The 18,201-nt window shown below is 36.3% G+C and overlaps 1 protein-coding gene across 2 annotated transcripts in view; it reads left to right on the top strand.

Annotated features, from left to right (window-relative positions):
- The window catches only part of LOC106052220 (uncharacterized), a 134,310-nt gene that overhangs the window by 66,302 nt on the left and 49,807 nt on the right, over positions 1–18,201 (top strand). For both annotated transcript variants that reach the window (XM_056037061.1, XM_056037062.1), the window contains 4 exons: positions 433–638; positions 3,824–4,046; positions 5,826–6,006; positions 6,945–7,041. In XM_056037061.1, coding sequence (XP_055893036.1) covers positions 458–638; positions 3,824–4,046; positions 5,826–6,006; positions 6,945–7,041 — 682 coding nt within the window. In that variant the 5' untranslated portion in view covers positions 433–457. The remainder of the gene's footprint in view (positions 1–432; positions 639–3,823; positions 4,047–5,825; positions 6,007–6,944; positions 7,042–18,201) is intronic.

The following is an 18,201-nucleotide window of genomic DNA, read 5'->3' as shown; positions in this document are numbered from 1 at the left end:
AATTCAAACCACTGGTGCCTTGCATCTTTTACCAAACATGGAAAAGGTTTTGGGAGCCAACCATGAGGATGAATGACGAGCTGGTGACACTTAGGCCGTTTGGTATGTACAGTGCCCACACCCTGGGAGAAACTGTGACTTCTTTGATTCCAGACTGTATCAGCACTTTCCATTCCTTTGGATACATCAGCTGTATTAGTATTGTATTACTGAATTGATACACTGTCTTTATTTCAATATGAAGCTTCTGCAGTGGAATTAAAATGTTCTTAATTGAGATGTTTCTGCAGTCTATTCAATGCATGCAAAAATAACTGTCACTAATCCTAGAATCACTAGTACGTATTAAAACACACAACACTATTGTAACAATGTCATTTATCTCTTTAAAACAATCGTTAGTAATCTTTTTTTTTATTATATGTTGTCCAGGTGATAGAGAGCATCATGTGACGTGATGTCAGCGCTTACTGAGACAGTCACTGACCAGGCATCCAAAGGTGTGACTATCCCGGACTTCTCCAAGAAATTGATCAACAAAGTGGACAATGCCTCACAGCCAGTGTCCGTCCCACATTACAGTCAGCGGTACCACGGCGGCAAGGCCTGGTGGAGTGTTGGGGAACTGCAACACCAAGGTGAGTGGAACAGAATCTAAAACGCTAGCTCAGTATGATGGAACCAGCAGCCACGTGCTTACATACTTGCGTATACATTCCATTAGAAGTATAGCTCTAAATCACATTAATCAACGGGTATAAAACCTTCCTAATTGTTAAATTATGTTATAATAAATGAAATTAAGTTTCACTATAAGATCTGTAGTTGTAAAGGCTGGGTTTCATCGTCTGACAAGGAGTTTAGGTGGTCAACACCAAGACCTAATCAGGATTACAATTAGGATGGCTGCCTGGTCGTGGGGTTTGCGCGCTGGAGTGTCGTTCGGATTTATCGATGGTCCAGGGTTCAGACCCTGCCCGCTCCCATCCCACGTCGTCCTGCGGGAGGTTTGGACTAGGAAGTAAATTATCCTCAACTCCGAGGGAACATCCGAAACGTGTCAAACATTTTACAAAAAACATGTTACCTTCCACGATTTTATATTGTCATACGAATTACAAGAAAGACAACTATTAAAAGCTATTCCGACTCGACCGACTTCTAATTTTTCGCCTCAGAACCGGAACCAACAGAATTAGATGACGTATGTTCCAGAAACTGAAAATTTGGGACGTCCAATTTTCCAATGTGGATCGGTACCATAGAATGCCGACACACGTCCTTCAAAGCTGCTTCCTCCATCAAGATGCCTGAACAAGACACTGGCCCCATAGTACCCCTAAAGAAGAAAAACAATATGAAGAGTTGCTTTGTTTAACTGCGCAGTTCATCTCAGATATTGATATAGTCTCTAAACCCTCTAACTTCTACATAAGAAAGAGAACGAAAATAAAAAAGACTCTCCAAAATGACAAATGTCCATAGCGGAAGTGTAGAGCTCCCGAATAAAGGGCAACAACTATTTTCTCTTTGTATCTTATAAATGAGTAAGATTTAGCGATAGAAAAAAAAAGGTGATGTTGGTAGAAATGGTGTTATACACAATGTAGATGGCGATATTTAAATTAAATTAATAGAGTAGTTTCATCTGTTAAATTATATCTTATCTTATTTGATACAGACGTTACTTCAAAAAAGAAGATGATTACGTCCTACGCGTCATGCATTTAGTCATGCATATTAACCAATGACTTAAACTCTGCTAAGTCACTGGTTTTCCTGGCTAGCTCAGGCAACTCATTCCATGCTCTAATAGCGCTACGGAAGAAGGAGCTTTTGTACATATTTTGTGCCGATATTTTAGGGTCTTCATTGTTCTTCCATAAACACAACAGAAATGACTTGAGTTCCCAAGCTATACAAGAATATGAATATGAAATGTAAAGTTTACACAGTGTCGCTATTCTCAATAACAATCACAAAATGTTCTAGGTTCACTATTTGCGTTGATTATATACTTTATACAAATACGGAACAACAAAACAGATCAGAGTAAGCCTTTGTTGTCCCAAACATTGAATACTTTAATTCCACTGATGGAAAACAGTCTGTCGGCTAAGTCCTTCGTAAACAAAGTATTTCTTTGCCCTATGAAGTCTCAAGCATCTATTGTCCGTTGATTCTGTCTCCAAGGACAGGGGTCGGCATCCTGCGACTCGCGAGCCACATGCAGCTCTTTGGATGTTAAGCTGCGGCTCTTTAGTTTCATACACAAATATTATTTATTTTATCGAAATTATTATTTTTTTTTAGCTTGAATCGATTAACGAGGATTAGCCAATGATTCTAACTCTCAGCCACTTGTACTCGCTTTTCACCGCACACCCTCCCCCATGTCTTGAAATGTAACATAAATGGTGGAAGAATTCAACTATAGTTGAATTTTGTAACATAAAAGACACGCCACAAGTCTCCATTTTTTTTGGTCATGTATATGTCTTTCCAAGGTCCAAAAGAAAAACTTCTAGGATTGCTACCACTCTCGTGACAAACTAGAGGAGAAGATAGAGCGAATGCCGTGCAAAAATGCCTTGAAGACAATAAGATTGATTTAAATAAAATCGTTTCCAAAGCAACTGATGAATCCAGAAGAATGACAGAAAAATATAAAGGAACAACTACGATTCTTCGGAGCGAAATAAACCACGAAATTCTGACTTTAAACTGCATACCAAGAAGCGCTTTTCAAAAGCATTCTGTCATTGTCAGTTTCACGAATTCTAAAATGAAATGGAGACTGAGTATTCCGAACTCATTCTTCACAGTTAAATGCGATGGCCTTCCGAAGAGGAGGTCTTGAAATGTTTTGCTTTGTGCTTGTATGAAATAAATATATTCCTAAATGAAAAAGCCATGAATTAATTAATATAGTAATACTAATAAAATTTACCATTTAGTTTACCATTTAATAATCTGCAAGGTAACAAACGAATATTCAAATTTGACTAGAGTAATACTTTTAAAAAAATCCCTAAATTTAGAAAGCCTTCAGAAGACTCAAAAGTAAAGTAGCAATCATACATAAAACACTGAACCATAATCTTCAAATACAAAAACAAAATTTAATAAAATACTCAGAAAGACACAAAGATAAAGGCACATTCCTCGTTCCATATGCTAGGACAAATTTGTACAAATACTCCTTCTTACATATAGTGCTATTAGAGCATGAAATGGATTGCCTGAGCTAACCAGAAAAACCAGTGACTTGGCAGAATTTAGGTCATTGGTTAACATGTATGACTAGATGCATGACGCGTAGGACGTAATAAACTTCATTTTTTGATATAACGTCTGTAAGACAAGATAAAAAAAAAGATGATTAAAATTAAGCCTCTTGATGTTGGCGTAGTCTGTGCCACGTATCAATAATACTAACAATAATACCAGTAGTAGCCTAATCCAAGAGAGATTCTATAATATAAACTCAAGTTTCTGTAACGTAGCAGATCGTTTCTGATGAAAACAACAGACCACCATTTAATAAGTAATACAAATACTAATTGCTTTTATTTATTGGCTTTTTAAAAATAATTAGTTATTATTTCGTTAATTTTTATTTGGCGCGGGGATTAGGATTGGCGGATGAGGTTCCCCAAAATCCCTTAATAAAACACGTACCAGCAACTTCAGAAGCCATTCTGTTCGATCTGGGACTATCATATTATCTCGTCCCCTGCTCCGGTGTTCGCTTCATGTTCTCAACTAATATGTCACTGATCCTAATTATCTTTGTCCATTTGTCCATTTGTCCACAAACTAGGCATCACTCATCAGTCTGTCGGTCTCAGCCTTGGGAGGGGCGATGAAGAAACCTGGGATCTTAGCGACTCGTTGGCTGACCTTTACCAAGCGGTCACCCGCAAGGAGCAGAGGGCAGCGTCCAGACACAAGGCTCACGTCACTCCGGCCGGGGGCAGTGTTAGAGTGGACACGGACAAGAGCCTTGACATTCAACGTTGGCTGGACGATGACACGAGCCACGGGTAAGCTTGATACATAGGTCAGGTTACTTTTTTTGTTGTTGTTGTTGTGGTTTTGGTATTGCAAAAGACAGGTTTCAATAACTTACGGCCCGTGGGTCACTTCCTGCCTGCATTGGCTTCCTTAAGCGTAGTCTACAAGGAATACTCTCTAAATTAACATTAGCTACGCAATTTTGTGAACGCCATAATTTTTTTAGCAACCCCCATCAACGTTTTTGCAAAGCTTATATCAACTCACTCTGTCTGTCTGTCTGTCTGTCTGGTAAAAAGTTTGAACGTTTTTCTTCCATTTCCCATTCTCGGAACAAGTTATTCATTGAACCTGACAAGATATGAGTAACATTTTTTTATCGAAATAAGGGAAATAAATGCTACTTAATGAGACGTGCATGTACATATGCTCACCTTATTTCGTTTTGATGACGTTTTGTTCTCCAGCTTCCCTTCTCGGATCAAGTTGAAATTTCGCAAATAATATTCATTGTCGATGACAATAAACGAATCAGTCCAAAAATTAACCAATTAGTTAATCATTTCATCAATTAATATTTTTTATTATTATATAGCAGAAACCCTGTAATTTTCAGTAAATGGCAGTAATTAGCGGTTCTTTCCCCTAAGATAAGCTTTGATTAAAAAAAAAGTATTCTTTTTTTCTATTACTTGTTTGTGTGCGTTGTCCATTTATCAAATTTAGAGCTCAAAAATTTAAATGTGCTGTTGAAAATTAGATTTCGCCACCATATTTATGCATGCTTGAATTAGATGGTTTGACGGCTTAGTTAGATTTTCTAAAGAGTTAATTTTTTAAAACGTTTATACTTATATTGCATGCGTACACGTATAGACCATTTATAATAAAAAAATAATAATTTAATATATATATAGCGCTGTTAATATTATAATATCACGATGTTTCATATATATGCTATCCCTCCAAGTGACAACACAGAACATTGAGTGCCCTGGCTTGCTTCAACACATCCAGAGCCGGCCTTAGGCTACTGCAACCTATGGCCGTGGGCCTCGCTTTCATTGACACCGCGCTAATTCTAAGTGTAAATTATTAAATTAAACCATATAACTTTTATATGCGAGTTTTCATTTAATAAAAATTTATGGCAAAGACAAAAGTATTTTCTAATAAAAAATCTTAATTTTGATATTATGCCCAGACTAGGCCCGCGCAACCCGTTTCGCATAGGGCCCCGCAATCGCAAGGACCGGCCCTGAACACATCTTCTCATTTTGATCTCCCTATAGCCCTTCATTCAAGCACGAGCCTCGGGCTATTGCACACCTGCCTCTACATCATCAAGCCACCATATTCGTGGCCTACCTTTAGTGGGTCGCCTGCCATTTGGCCCTTTCCTTTTTTTGTTTTGTCTCTCTTGTTCTCTAACATTCTGTCGAGGAGATACTATTGTTGAACTCAGTTCAAATCTTCTTGCTGTCGCCATTATGTTCCCTTCCCACATGTTCCTCCTGTTTCATAATATTTGCCTCTTGCAGCCTAAGCCCCACCAATACAGTTTAAAAATAAACTTTTCGATCATTCTCTAACAATAGCACATTTTCAAGAATTGTCTAAAAAATACCCCATAGCAATGTCTAAAAAGAGCAAATGTAATATTTTTCATGTCGCCTTTTACCTTTCTGGTGTTGAATGACTGTGTGTATAGTTCCAGTCCTCTTGTAGATTACCTATGTGCAAATGCTCACATATAGATATTTCACTTTTTCAGTTTGTCAATGACCTTTGACCTTGTGTCTCCTCAGGTTTATCCGTGTCTTCCAGTCGGACACGGACGGAACGGGGCGCCTCTTCCCTTGCACCCTCTCTACGCCCGCGCAGAAGATTTGCCTCCAGTTAGGCATCCCGGGCAACGCCCTGCATGTGCAGCTGAGCGGTGACGTCATCAGGCGCATGGAGGCCATCGACTGCCCCCTGGCCATCCAGGTAAAAACTGACTCATGACCAGGATCTGAAGAGAGTTCAATCGTTTAACGTACAATAATAATAAAAATCTTTATTATGTCCCCTGTTTTCCTGTACCTGCTTTGTCATTATTAATTGATGTCGATCTATAATATTCTTTACGGAAAACTAAAACGAAAGTAATCGTTTACGGAAATAGAATTAATGTTTAAATGCAACCACACACACACAAAATAATTTAATACGAGACTTAGAAAGAAGGTAAAATATACTATTCTATCCTTTCATTTGAACGATATTATATTTCTAAAGCAGCATATTTTTTATTTTTATTTTAGTTGTGACGTAGATGTCTAGTTTTTATTTCAGTTCAATTAGCTGCTTATTTTTATTTCAGTTTCTTTCTCATTTCAGATTCAGTTATTTTTATTTTTTTTAATAATTTGTAAGTTCAGTCTTAAGAAGGCAAAACAGCGCATTTAAATTTTTTTTTTTTTTTTAGTTTTATTGTCAATGTTTTTTTTTCTCTCTCTCCCCTCCCCCCTCTCGAAATTCTTAATCCCCCCCCCTCACTCTAAAAATGGCTATGTCAAAAAATTAACAAAGGTATTGGGATTATACCTACTAAGATACCATTCTACATGATGTGAATTTGGAGGATTCAAATACCGTAGGCCAGCGGTTCTCAACCTTTTAGGCTCGGCGACCCCTTTTTACAACCCCCCACTCTGCCGCGACCCCCTCCCCTCCCGCAAACACACACACAGCAATAGAAGAATAGACAAAAACAATCCATTTTTTTATGGTCTTATCCGACCCCCTAAGGGGTCGCGATCCACAGGTTGGGAACCCCTGCCGCAGGGGAACGTGGGTGGATTTAATATTAATAATCTAAATGTTTTGTAAGTAGGAAGTAGGACCATGAATAGGAAGTAACGTAACATGCTTTACTTTTCCAGAACGAATACCTGGCCGGTCTTGGCTACTCTGACATCAGGTACATTCAGGAGGCAGGGCCGAAAGAAGATTTAGCGTACTTGGTTAGATTCTATGCAGGTAGGGTTTCACCTTTTCTTAGTGCGTAATTATGTGTGTATGTTAAAAAAAAAAAAAAAAAATTGTAAGGAAGGGCACATTGTAGTAGGGAAAACAACCATAATATAAAAATACTATTACAAAAACCACCTTTACATCACAATCTCAATAATGTAGAAGTTCCCTTTTGAGATATGATTCTTTAGCAATATATTTTGGATTCGTTAATAAGAGGGGAAATAATCGCTCTATGAGTTTGTATAAAAGAAGTGTTGTGTTGTTTTTGTTCGTGTTTCCATGGATTCATGTATTTGTTATTGTCAAGGAAAAATTGTTGAAAGTTTGAACTTGATCCATGAGGAGTGGGAGAAAAAAAAACGTGAACAAAACTTGTACCAAACAGACAGACAGATGGACAGACAGATGGAGTGATTTAATATAAGCTTTGTTTTAAACAAAAAAAAAAGAAAAAAAAGAAACAGAAACTAAAGTCTCCCCCTCCCCCGGAAAGCTTTCTTATTAACCGTACTTAAAGCTTAACCAGACATATGTACGGTTACTGTTCGTCCCTCCTACTCAAAGCATCATGGGATAGAATGTCCTTTAAAAAACATCACCATTTCACTACCAATTTTTTATTTTTATTCTGCCTCTAAATCTAAGCCTTTTTTTTTTTTTTTTGGACTCCGGTTTTCACTAGGAGAATGATGTTCTTTTAATTTCGTGAAATGTCGGGCACTGGGATAGCTTGACCCTCCGGAGATTAGCGGAGCCTGGAGGCAAAGACGAGGAAATTAAAGGCTCTCAGGGTTTCATTTACGAATTGTGATTCTTGGTGATCCACGGACATGTACAACATTTGAATGGATTGTATTGGTCAGTTCTCTTATAGGCGAGCAACAAAGTCTGGACAATGGGGAGAAGTATAACGTCCACCTATCTCTTAGTCTGTTCAACCGTTGGGGCACCACATAAGATCTGACGACCTTCGTTCTCCATTCATTTCCGCCTTTTTCCTTGGATAGAGTTTCAATCAATGACAGGCCTGTCCATTCGCTTTCTGTGTCTGCCTCTTCTTCTTTTTCCTGCTACTGTTAACTGGGGACCTTGTTGATGTGGCCATAGAGTTTAAGTTTGCGTTTTTTTGACAGTGGTTAGCAGGTCATAGTGGGGTCAAATTGTTGTATTGATCTAATTCTAATTTTAATGTCCTCATTTGTGAAGCGTCTTTGTAAGAAAAATCCTAGGAATCACTTACATCGACAAAAGACCATTTGAAACATCAATGTATAAACATCAAATTGACAAATTCAAATACATGTACACCTATATTTTATACGTTATTGAAATTAATGAAAGTAAATTGTACTGTCTTTCCAAAATCTACTAAACTTGTTATATACAAAAGTGTTCGAGATGAACCATAGTTATACTACGACTTAAGGAGTCCAACATATATAATATATATATATATATATATATATATATATAAATTGTAGTTAATTTAAGTGCAGAGACTGCACTCTCTATATCTGTATCGGTAGAAAGAGTGTCCATGTCATTAATGTAGAAAATGATTCTGATATTATAAAAGTATAGTTATTGTGATGGCAGCAATATCATCATAGTGACGAAATCAGGATGACAATGATACTATAATGGTGACGATATGACATAGAACGTACTTAACCTCTCGTTTGAAGGGTGCTCTGTAGTTGTGGGGAAATAAATAGTAATTTAAGGCTTACTAAAAGCTAGTAATTTAAGGCCTACTAAAAACTAGTAATTTAAGGCCTACTAAAAACTAGTAGTTTAAGGCCTACTAAAAACTAATAATTTAAGGCCTACTAAAAACTAATAATTTAAGGCCTACTAAAAACTAATAATTTAAGGCCTACTAAAAACTAATAATTTAAGGCCTACTAAAAACTAGTAATTTAAGGCCTACTAAAAACTAGTAATTTAAGGCCTACTAAAAACTAGTAATTTAAGGCCTACTAAAAACTAGTAATTTAAGGCCTACTAAAAACTAGTAATTTAAGGCCTACTAAAAACTAATAATTTAAGGCCTACTAAAAACTAATAATTTAAGGCCTACTAAAAACTAGTAATTTAAGGCCTACTAAAAACTAGTAATTTAAGGCCTACTAAAAACTAGTAGTTTAAGGCCTACTAAAAACTAATAATTTAAGGCCTACTAAAAACTAATAATTTAAGGCCTACTAAAAACTAGTAATTTAAGGCCTACTAAAAACTAGTAATTTAAGGCCTACTAAAAACTAGTAATTTAAGGCCTACTAAAAACTAATAATTTAAGGCCTTCTAAAAACTAGTAGTTTAAGGCCTACTAAAAACTAGTAATTTAAGGCCTACTAAAAACTAGTAATTTAAGGCCTACTAAAAACTAGTAATTTAAGGCCTACTAAAAACTAGTAATTTAAGGCCTACTAAAAACTAGTAATTTAAGGCCTACTAAAAACTAATAATTTAAGGCCTACTAAAAACTAGTAATTTAAGGCCTACTAAAAACTAGTAATTTAAGGCCTACTAAAAACTAGTAATTTAAGGCCTACTAAAAACTAGTAATTTAAGGCATACTAAAAACTAGTAATTTAAGGCCTACTAAAAACTAATAATTTAAGGCCTACTAAAAACTAGTAGTTTAAGGCCTACTAAAAACTAGTAATTAAAGGCCTACTAAAAACTAGTAATTTAAGGCCTACTAAAAACTAGTAATTTAAGGCCTACTAAAAACTAGTAATTTAAGGCCTACTAAAAACTAATAATTTAAGGCCTACTAAAAACTAGTAATTTAAGGCCTACTAAAAACTAGTAATTTAAGGCATACTAAAAACTAGTAGTTTAAGGCTTACTAAAAACTAGTAATTTAAGGCCTACTAAAAACTAGTAGTTTAAGGCCTACTAAAAAGGTACGTAAATGTAGGGAAAAAACAAGCAATTTAAAACGCATCCTAAATAGAAAACAATTTAACTTTCGATATTAGACCAACAGTTGTGTACATTCGAGCAGAAAATCAAATGGTCATGATATCAACAAGCTTGCATTATGGAAATAGTCTGACTATAGTCAAAGTAACGTTGACCTTTCTTATAATCTCTTTGATCTACGATAATAGCTTTTCAACGATTAACCCTGGGCTACCTAAATCCAATGTAGCTATAAACATAATCTTTATATGACTACAATACTCTAAGGATAAAACTAAATAAAAATGGTTCATTTCGAAATGGAACGCAAGACTTCTGTTTAAATGTATAAAATATTTATTGACTTCGTTACACTTAGCTGCTACGTACTGTGTAGAAATATTTGTTTAAATTCTTGACTTCATGTTTTTTTTTTAAACAGGTTTCTACTTTCGTCTGTACTTTTTACCGTTCATTTTTCTCACTCCCTACTTGTTCTGTATTCCTGGTTTTGTCCTTTGTAAGAATGCTTAACGAGTTCTGAAGATCTTGCGATGTGAAATATAGTTTCCTCACCTATTTTTTTTTCTATATTCCTGGTTTTGTCTCCTGTAGGAATGCATAACGAGTTCTGAAGATCTTGCGATGTGAAATATAGTTTCATTTTCCTATTTTTCGTTCTGTGTTCCTGGTTTTGTCCCCTGCAGGAATGCATGTCAAGTTCTGATATTCTTGCGATATGAACGTACCATGTGAGATTTCGGATGTGGCTCTAAGGTAGCCATGAAGTTCACTGACCTAATTATCTTATCAGATACTACATCACTTGAGAGCGACGTTTAATGGTGATACATATAAGCCGCTCCCCCCCCCCCCCCCAGCACAACTCTCTGACTTCAACTTCTATCTAGCGTATTAAATATATATCGCTAATCTTAAGTAATTGTTTAAAACCCTATTCACTGCCAATAGCTGTCTGGTTGAGTGGTATACGCTCCAGACTCTTGTTACAATGGTTCGAGCCCTGCTAATATATATACTAATTTTTTTTAAAAATATGTTCACAAGTAACATTAAGTAGTGCCTACTTTTCCGGTGCCTAATTTTCCGCCTTGTCAAATTTCCAAGTGCCTGAATTTCATGGTGCCTAAATTACCAGTGCCTAATTACCTACATTCATTTCATGCAGAAGTGTTTATGTTCTTGCTCAAAAAGATTCATCAAACGGCTCAAAATTTGGCCTAAATAATATGTATGTCTGTATGTCGAATCTATAATTTTTCTTAGCATGCAGACTCTTGATTCTGACCCCAATACTTTCAATGAGGTGAGGCAACATTTACCGATACTCATTCAGTGTAACATTTCGTTTAGTTACTCAATAGCTAATTAAGAACCACAGATAAGTGTGTAGGCTACCACTGTCAAGTTCATGGTGCTGTACTATCCGGTCCCTAGAAATTCTGTCCACATCGCACGATGAATGTACACAGGATTGTTAGCATTGGCCTGGATGGCTTCTACCACCACTTGCTTATACCACCACAGTCATATACCACAAAACGATTATAATACAAAAGGCTTATAAGACCACAGGCTTATACCACCACTGACTTATACCACCACAGGCTTATACCACGACAGGCTTATAAGACCACAGGCTTATACCACCACTGAATTAGACCACCACTGGCTTATACCACGACAGGCTTATACCACCACAGACTTATACCACCACAGGCTTATACCACGACAGGCTTATAAGACCACAGGCTTATACCACCACTGAATTAGACCACCACTGGCTTATACCACGACAGGCTTATACCACCACAGACTTATACCACTACGGGCTTATACCACGACAGGCTTATAAGACCACAGGCTTATACCACCACTGAATTAGACCACCACTGGCTTATACCACGACAGGCTTATACCACCACAGACTTATACCACTACGGGCTTATACCACGACAGGCTTATAAGACCACAGACTTATACCACCACAGGCTTTTAAATACAAATCGTGATGTTAAGATATGTAAGATTCATTGGCTTATACCATCACAGGCTTATACCACCACTGGCTTATACCACTACTGGCTTATAAATACAAATCATGATGTTAAGATATGTAAGATTCATTGGCTTATACCATCACAGGCTTATACCACCACTGGCTTATACCACTACTGGTTTATAAATACAAATCATGATGTTAAGATATGTAAGATTCATTGGCTTATACCATCACAGGCTTATACCACCACTGGCTTATACCACTACTGGCTTATACCACCACTGGCTTATACCACTACTGGCTTATAAATACAAATCATGATGTGAAGATATGTAATATTCATTGGCTTATACCATCACAGGCTTATACCACCACTGGCTTATACCACTACTAGCTTATAAATACAAATCATGATATGAAGATATGTAATATTCATTGGCTTATACCATCACAGGCTTATACCACCACTGGCTTATACCACTACTGGCTTATAAATACAAATCATGATGTGAAGATATGTAATATTCATTGGCTTATACCATCACAGGCTTATACCATCACAGGCTTATACCACTACTAGCTTATAAATACAAATCATGATGTGAAGATATGTAAGATTCATTGGCTTATACCATCACAGGCTAATATCACCACAAGCTTATAAATACAAATTATGGTGTTAAGGTATACAAGATTCTGTTTCTTTAGAAGTGTGTGAAAATCAAAAGGACGATATCAGGTGATTTAAAACCGAGGGCTAAATGCAATATTGCAGCGAGGGCCCCACTTGTAGGGCCTCTACATTTGTCACATCTCCACGCTCTGTTTGCCACATGAAGTAGTCTCGTTTCAGTTGGTCGCCCCTTTTGAAAGAACCAACTCGAGGGTTTCTCATCTCCAAAATATGAGAGTATTTTCTTTTCTTTTGCGTGGTATTCTCCCTCCCGGAGGGGTATTCATTGAACTAGAAAGTCAGTCGGTGAGGTAACACCTTGCGCGCTAGCCTGTCACACTCAATGTGACGTATGCCAGATGACGAAGCCAGTCCGACAAAGACATGACCCAGATTCGCGTGTTTGCAGAGTCTCGGAGTTTGAATATGACGTGTCTCAAGATGATTTCCAATCTGGATCAAATTCCCAAAATATTGTCAAGATATTTCTGGCACCAATTATATTCCGTTATTTTCTTCTTTATTTCTCCACTGATAGACACATAATTAATTTTTCAGAAAATGATCTGAAGCGGCATTGCAATGATACAAAAAAGAAAAGATGTATGATTTACTGAACAAAAGTGAATAGTCTGATGAAAACCAAAAGAAAAAACAAATAAAACAACAAAAAAAAAACCAACACATTTGATCAAAGTACAATAAAAGGTTGTAGCAAGAACATAAACCTCGTTGGGTAGACTATGTAGCCCTCATCTAGAATAAGAGTGTTTTAGTGTAATATATAATTTTTTTTTTCTGAGGAAACTCACAAAATTGAAATTATTTTAAAGTAGCTTTTCGGAGGTACGGTTTTGAACTAATACTTAACTATTGGTAATGAATTGTTTGTTTGGTATCTCGAACAAGGGAAAGAAATTGTAATTGACTGATGTGGGGATATAAAAGACATTAGTCCCCTTTATACTTTACTTTAAAGTTTTAAACTAACCATAGATAACTAAAACACCATCTATTTTCTTCTCTGGTAAAGTGGTTCGTATGTTGGCTTTGAGTAGGCTAGAGCCCTCGAGTTCGAAACCAGGTCGTTCAACTTTATTTTGTAAGGCATTTAAAAAGCGAACACGGTAACATTAAACCTGATACTCCATTCTATCTGCCCCCATTCATTTCCCATGGTCTTGATGAGTGATAAGATTATAGCGTATAGAGAAAACTAAAAGCATGAAATAACGCTAAACAAAAATAATTGGTAAAAATACTTCTAATCGCACAGATTTATTATTGTTCGTGTAGATCTATTATGTTTGCCTCCTTCCGTCGTAGAACTATGGTTCATCTTGAACACTTTTTCATTTGACTGTGGAGACCTATTTTGGAGAGACACTCCCGTCCACATATATTGCAGGTCAAGGCGGCTTTCGCTTTGGTGGTAGAGGAGCCGGCCATTTTCCGTATGGCATGCTTTCCTACTCTTGAAGTAGATCTATTGCAAATGTAATTACATGACAGATCCAAAACCAATTAAACTACGCTTATTAAAATTGTTTTAAAAGTATTTTTTTTATATTTTCTTGTTCATTACATAATGTTATTAATTTTCAAAGGTATTGTCCTCGGGCACCTGTCACTCCCCTAGTTGACGTGTGCCATGTCTTCTCAAGCCTTCTCACGTTACGTCCGAGATTGTACGTACGCTGAAAACAATCCCGAATAGTAATATTGGCTCGATCGTTGGTCTGAACTGGACTCAGTCCAGACCATTCGTTTTAGAAGACCCTCAACACTGACCTGCAACGTCACCACCTGCGGGCAGTTTAGATACGGGTTAGTGTTCCGCCCTTCGATAACGATTGGTCTCGACTCCGTGGACTGTCCCTTGTGGACTTCACACTAAACTATACAAGAACCACGCCTTGATTCACTTAACATCGAAGAGAAGTTACAACACTTTAGCCTGTTCTTTTTTTTCCGACATTCAGTTTTGCATTCATTGTGAAAATAGCGACATTTGCAATGCCGTAAAGAAGAATGGAAAGCTTACATAAATCAACAGATAATAAAATGTTATTCTAAAACTAAGCACTAACGTGTCAAAGGGTCGGGTATGATTTATACCTGTTTTGAAGCCCTTGTTGACTGTACGTAACTATATTTTGTCGCCATTATGCTAGTCAAGGGTGTGGTATATGTTTCTAATATCACTACATTGTATAGGGTATTGTTGAGAATCACTTGGCTCATTTCTGAAAATAGTACTATTGCAGACGTGGCGCGTAGGGAGATAATCTGTGTTTTAACAAACAGGATCACGACAAGACTGACGTCATTTCCGCTTTGGAGAGACAATCGATCAAGCATTCTTCTGAGAAAACGAAACGTCGGTAAGCAAAAGTAAAATGTCAGACAAACCCAGAATTATTTTTATAAGAGCAATGTTTAACAGAGCTATTGTTCGTTTTACTCAAGTATACCCGAACTTATCATCTCAGAAAATTGTGTTTAGAGAGTAAGCACGCCCATTCGTTCTGCCTTGTAGAAATGTTCACTGTTCCTCTTTAGCAAACATGATACACATTGGCTTTTCGAGTATCTGATTGAATAGAAGAAGATGGTCATCGTCGTCATCATCATCATCATTATCATCGTCATTATCATCATCGTTTTTACCATCATCGTTTTTACCATCATCGTCGTAATCGTCATCGTCATCATTATCATCATCATCATTGTCATCGTCATTATCATCATCATCATCGACATTATCATCATCGTCATTATAATCATCGCCATTATCATCATCGTCATTATCATCATCGCCATTATCATCATCGTCATTATCATCATCGCCATTATCATCATCGTCATTATCATCATCGCCATTATCATCATCGTCATCATCGTCATCATCAAGCTCTATAAGTGAGGGCTTAGAGGCTGAAATCCTTTCTTCCTGGTGCCCTGAACATAAAAAAACAATTACTTTTGCGCAATGTACGTATGATAGAGAATGAGATTAGGGTTTGAACTCTGACCTCTGCGACTAAAACATTCGTTACCAGGACTGAATATTTTTATGTTTGGGTCATTTGAAGAGTCTAAGAGCAAGAAAACATACATGTAGTGACTAAAACCTATTTTATTCTATTCAAAACCTACATGTAGTGACTAAAGCCTATTTTATTCTATTCAAAACCTACATGTAGTGACTAAAGCCTATTTTATTCTATTCAAAACCTACATGTAGTGACTAAAGCCTATTTTATTCTATTCAAAACCTACATGTAGTGACTAAAGCCTATTTTATTCTATTCAAAACCTACATGTAGTGACTAAAGCCTATTTTATTCTATTCAAAACCTACATGTAGTGACTAAAGCCTATTTTATTCTATTCAAAACCTACATGTAGTGACTAAAGCCTATTTTATTCTATTCAAAACCTACATGTAGTGACTAAAGCCTATTTTATTCTATTCAAAACCTACATGTAGTGACTAAAGCCTATTTTATTCTATTCAAAACCTACATGTAGTGACTAAAGCCTATTTTATTGTACTCAGTTCATGTCAAAATGTCGAAATAAAGTTCCTGGTTTTTATTTGTGTAAAAAACGAAAGTCACGATCGCTTTTTTATAGGCCAGTGATTTTAAAGTTTTGCTAATCGAGTTTTTGTACTATTTCTAATAATTGACAATCTGTCATCTTTTAAAAGTGTACAGGTTACTTTGACTTATAAGCAGTGTCGCATTTCGAATGTAACATTTATTACCAACTCATGGTAGAATACGTGTTCAGAGTTTATGTATTCGAGTTTTTCTTTTTGTTTAAGGAAGTTCCTTCAGGGGTGAAGATTATTATGCCGTACTTCAAACCTCCTACAGGACTGCGGGGGAGGGAGGGAGAAATGACAGAGGGCAGGATTCGAACTCAGGAATATCGTGTCAATTGCAACTAGCGCATATCACACGACGCAATCATCCTATTACTGTTTAAAAAGAATGATATACAGAGAGAGAGACAGCCAGAATATATATATATATATATATATATATATATATATATATATATATATATAGAGAGAGAGAGAGAGAGAGAGAGAGAGAGAGAAAGAGATAGTGTGAGAAGGACAAAGAATGAGAAAGATATATAGAGAAAGATAGAGACAGAAAGAAAGAGAGAGAGAGAGAAAATGTTAAAGAGAAAGAAAGAGATGGAAGGATAGTTAAATAGAAAGAAAGAGAGAAAGTTAAACCTAAAGAAGAGAGAAAGATAGAGAAAGGAAGAATAGGAAAGAGAAAAGAGAGACAGAAACAGTTAATAATACAACATTTTTGTGTTAAAAAGAGAGCTTGTGTCATCACACAAACTCAGAGGATTCCCCAGTCGGAGTCGGATCCCTTTCAGATCCACCTATTCACAAGGACAGACCAACAGACAAAACGCACAAAAAGCGGCTTTTATCCTGATGGGGGCACTAAACAAAAGCTAAATAAAATCTGATTATTTAAAATTTTTTAGTTAACTAGTTTAGTATAATGTCATGCTGCGGCCGTCACGCTACTGCACGAAATGCCTGCATAAAAAGTTCATTCTTAGCCTTTATAAACAAACATAAATGTTTTCTTTTAATTTTAGCAGCTAGTTGACTAGAAAAAACACTATTAACTAATATTTGTATTTGTTGTGAACATTTCTTGCACAATTTATAAATATATTTGACTTAGTGATACTGAAAATACACAAAACACTTTCTTTGTTAACATATTGTAACATTATCTCCCTTACATTTATGTATTGTTTTAGAATTGGTGTATTTTTATGAAAAAAATCGCTTTCATAATTAATTTTATAAACTAAACGGTTTGCTTTTAGAAAACAAAAAGTAGCTGTTGCACTTAAACTTTGCAGGCCGCATCGCATAGTGAAATAATATTTTTCATTTCTCTTGTAGTTTATAAGATCTAAGTGTGACAGACGGACATTTTGCACGAACCTAATAGCGGCTTTCCCCTTACGGGGGCCGCTAAAAATGTTAACTTTACCAAAGTACTAAAGTTTACTTTAGATAAAAATACAATTTCCTGTGCTACAGAATCATCAGCTAACAGTTGTCTTTGTGTTTGCAACTTCGTGGCAACACGAATATCTTTTAAACGAATATCTTTTAAGCAAATACCTTTTAAACGAATACCTTTTAAACGAATATCTTTTAAACGAATATCTTTTAAACGAATATCTTTTAAACGAATTGGCTACCCTTTAAACGAATATCTTTTAAACGAATATCTTTTAAACGAATACCTTTTAAACGAATATCTTTTACACGTATCTTCTTGATCCACGCCTATGTAAAGATTTTCCGGGACAGTGTAATTCTCACTCAGCGATACGACACTGACCTCGCGCATGAATTGGCCCACCTTATCGTGGACAAATCCACCTTGACACTACCAGGTTGAAACTATCCGTCTTGACAGCGTCAGCAGAAGTGTCCTCAGCTCAAGACTACGTCAGCAATGACGTATCTAGAACCCAGAAGCAGTCATGAATTATC

Source organism: Biomphalaria glabrata, chromosome 7 (assembly GCF_947242115.1).
Source record: "Biomphalaria glabrata chromosome 7, xgBioGlab47.1, whole genome shotgun sequence".
Lineage (NCBI taxonomy): Eukaryota > Metazoa > Mollusca > Gastropoda > Planorbidae > Biomphalaria > Biomphalaria glabrata.
Note: the sequence above shows the minus strand (reverse complement) of the source record. Positions and strands in the feature narration are given on the sequence as shown.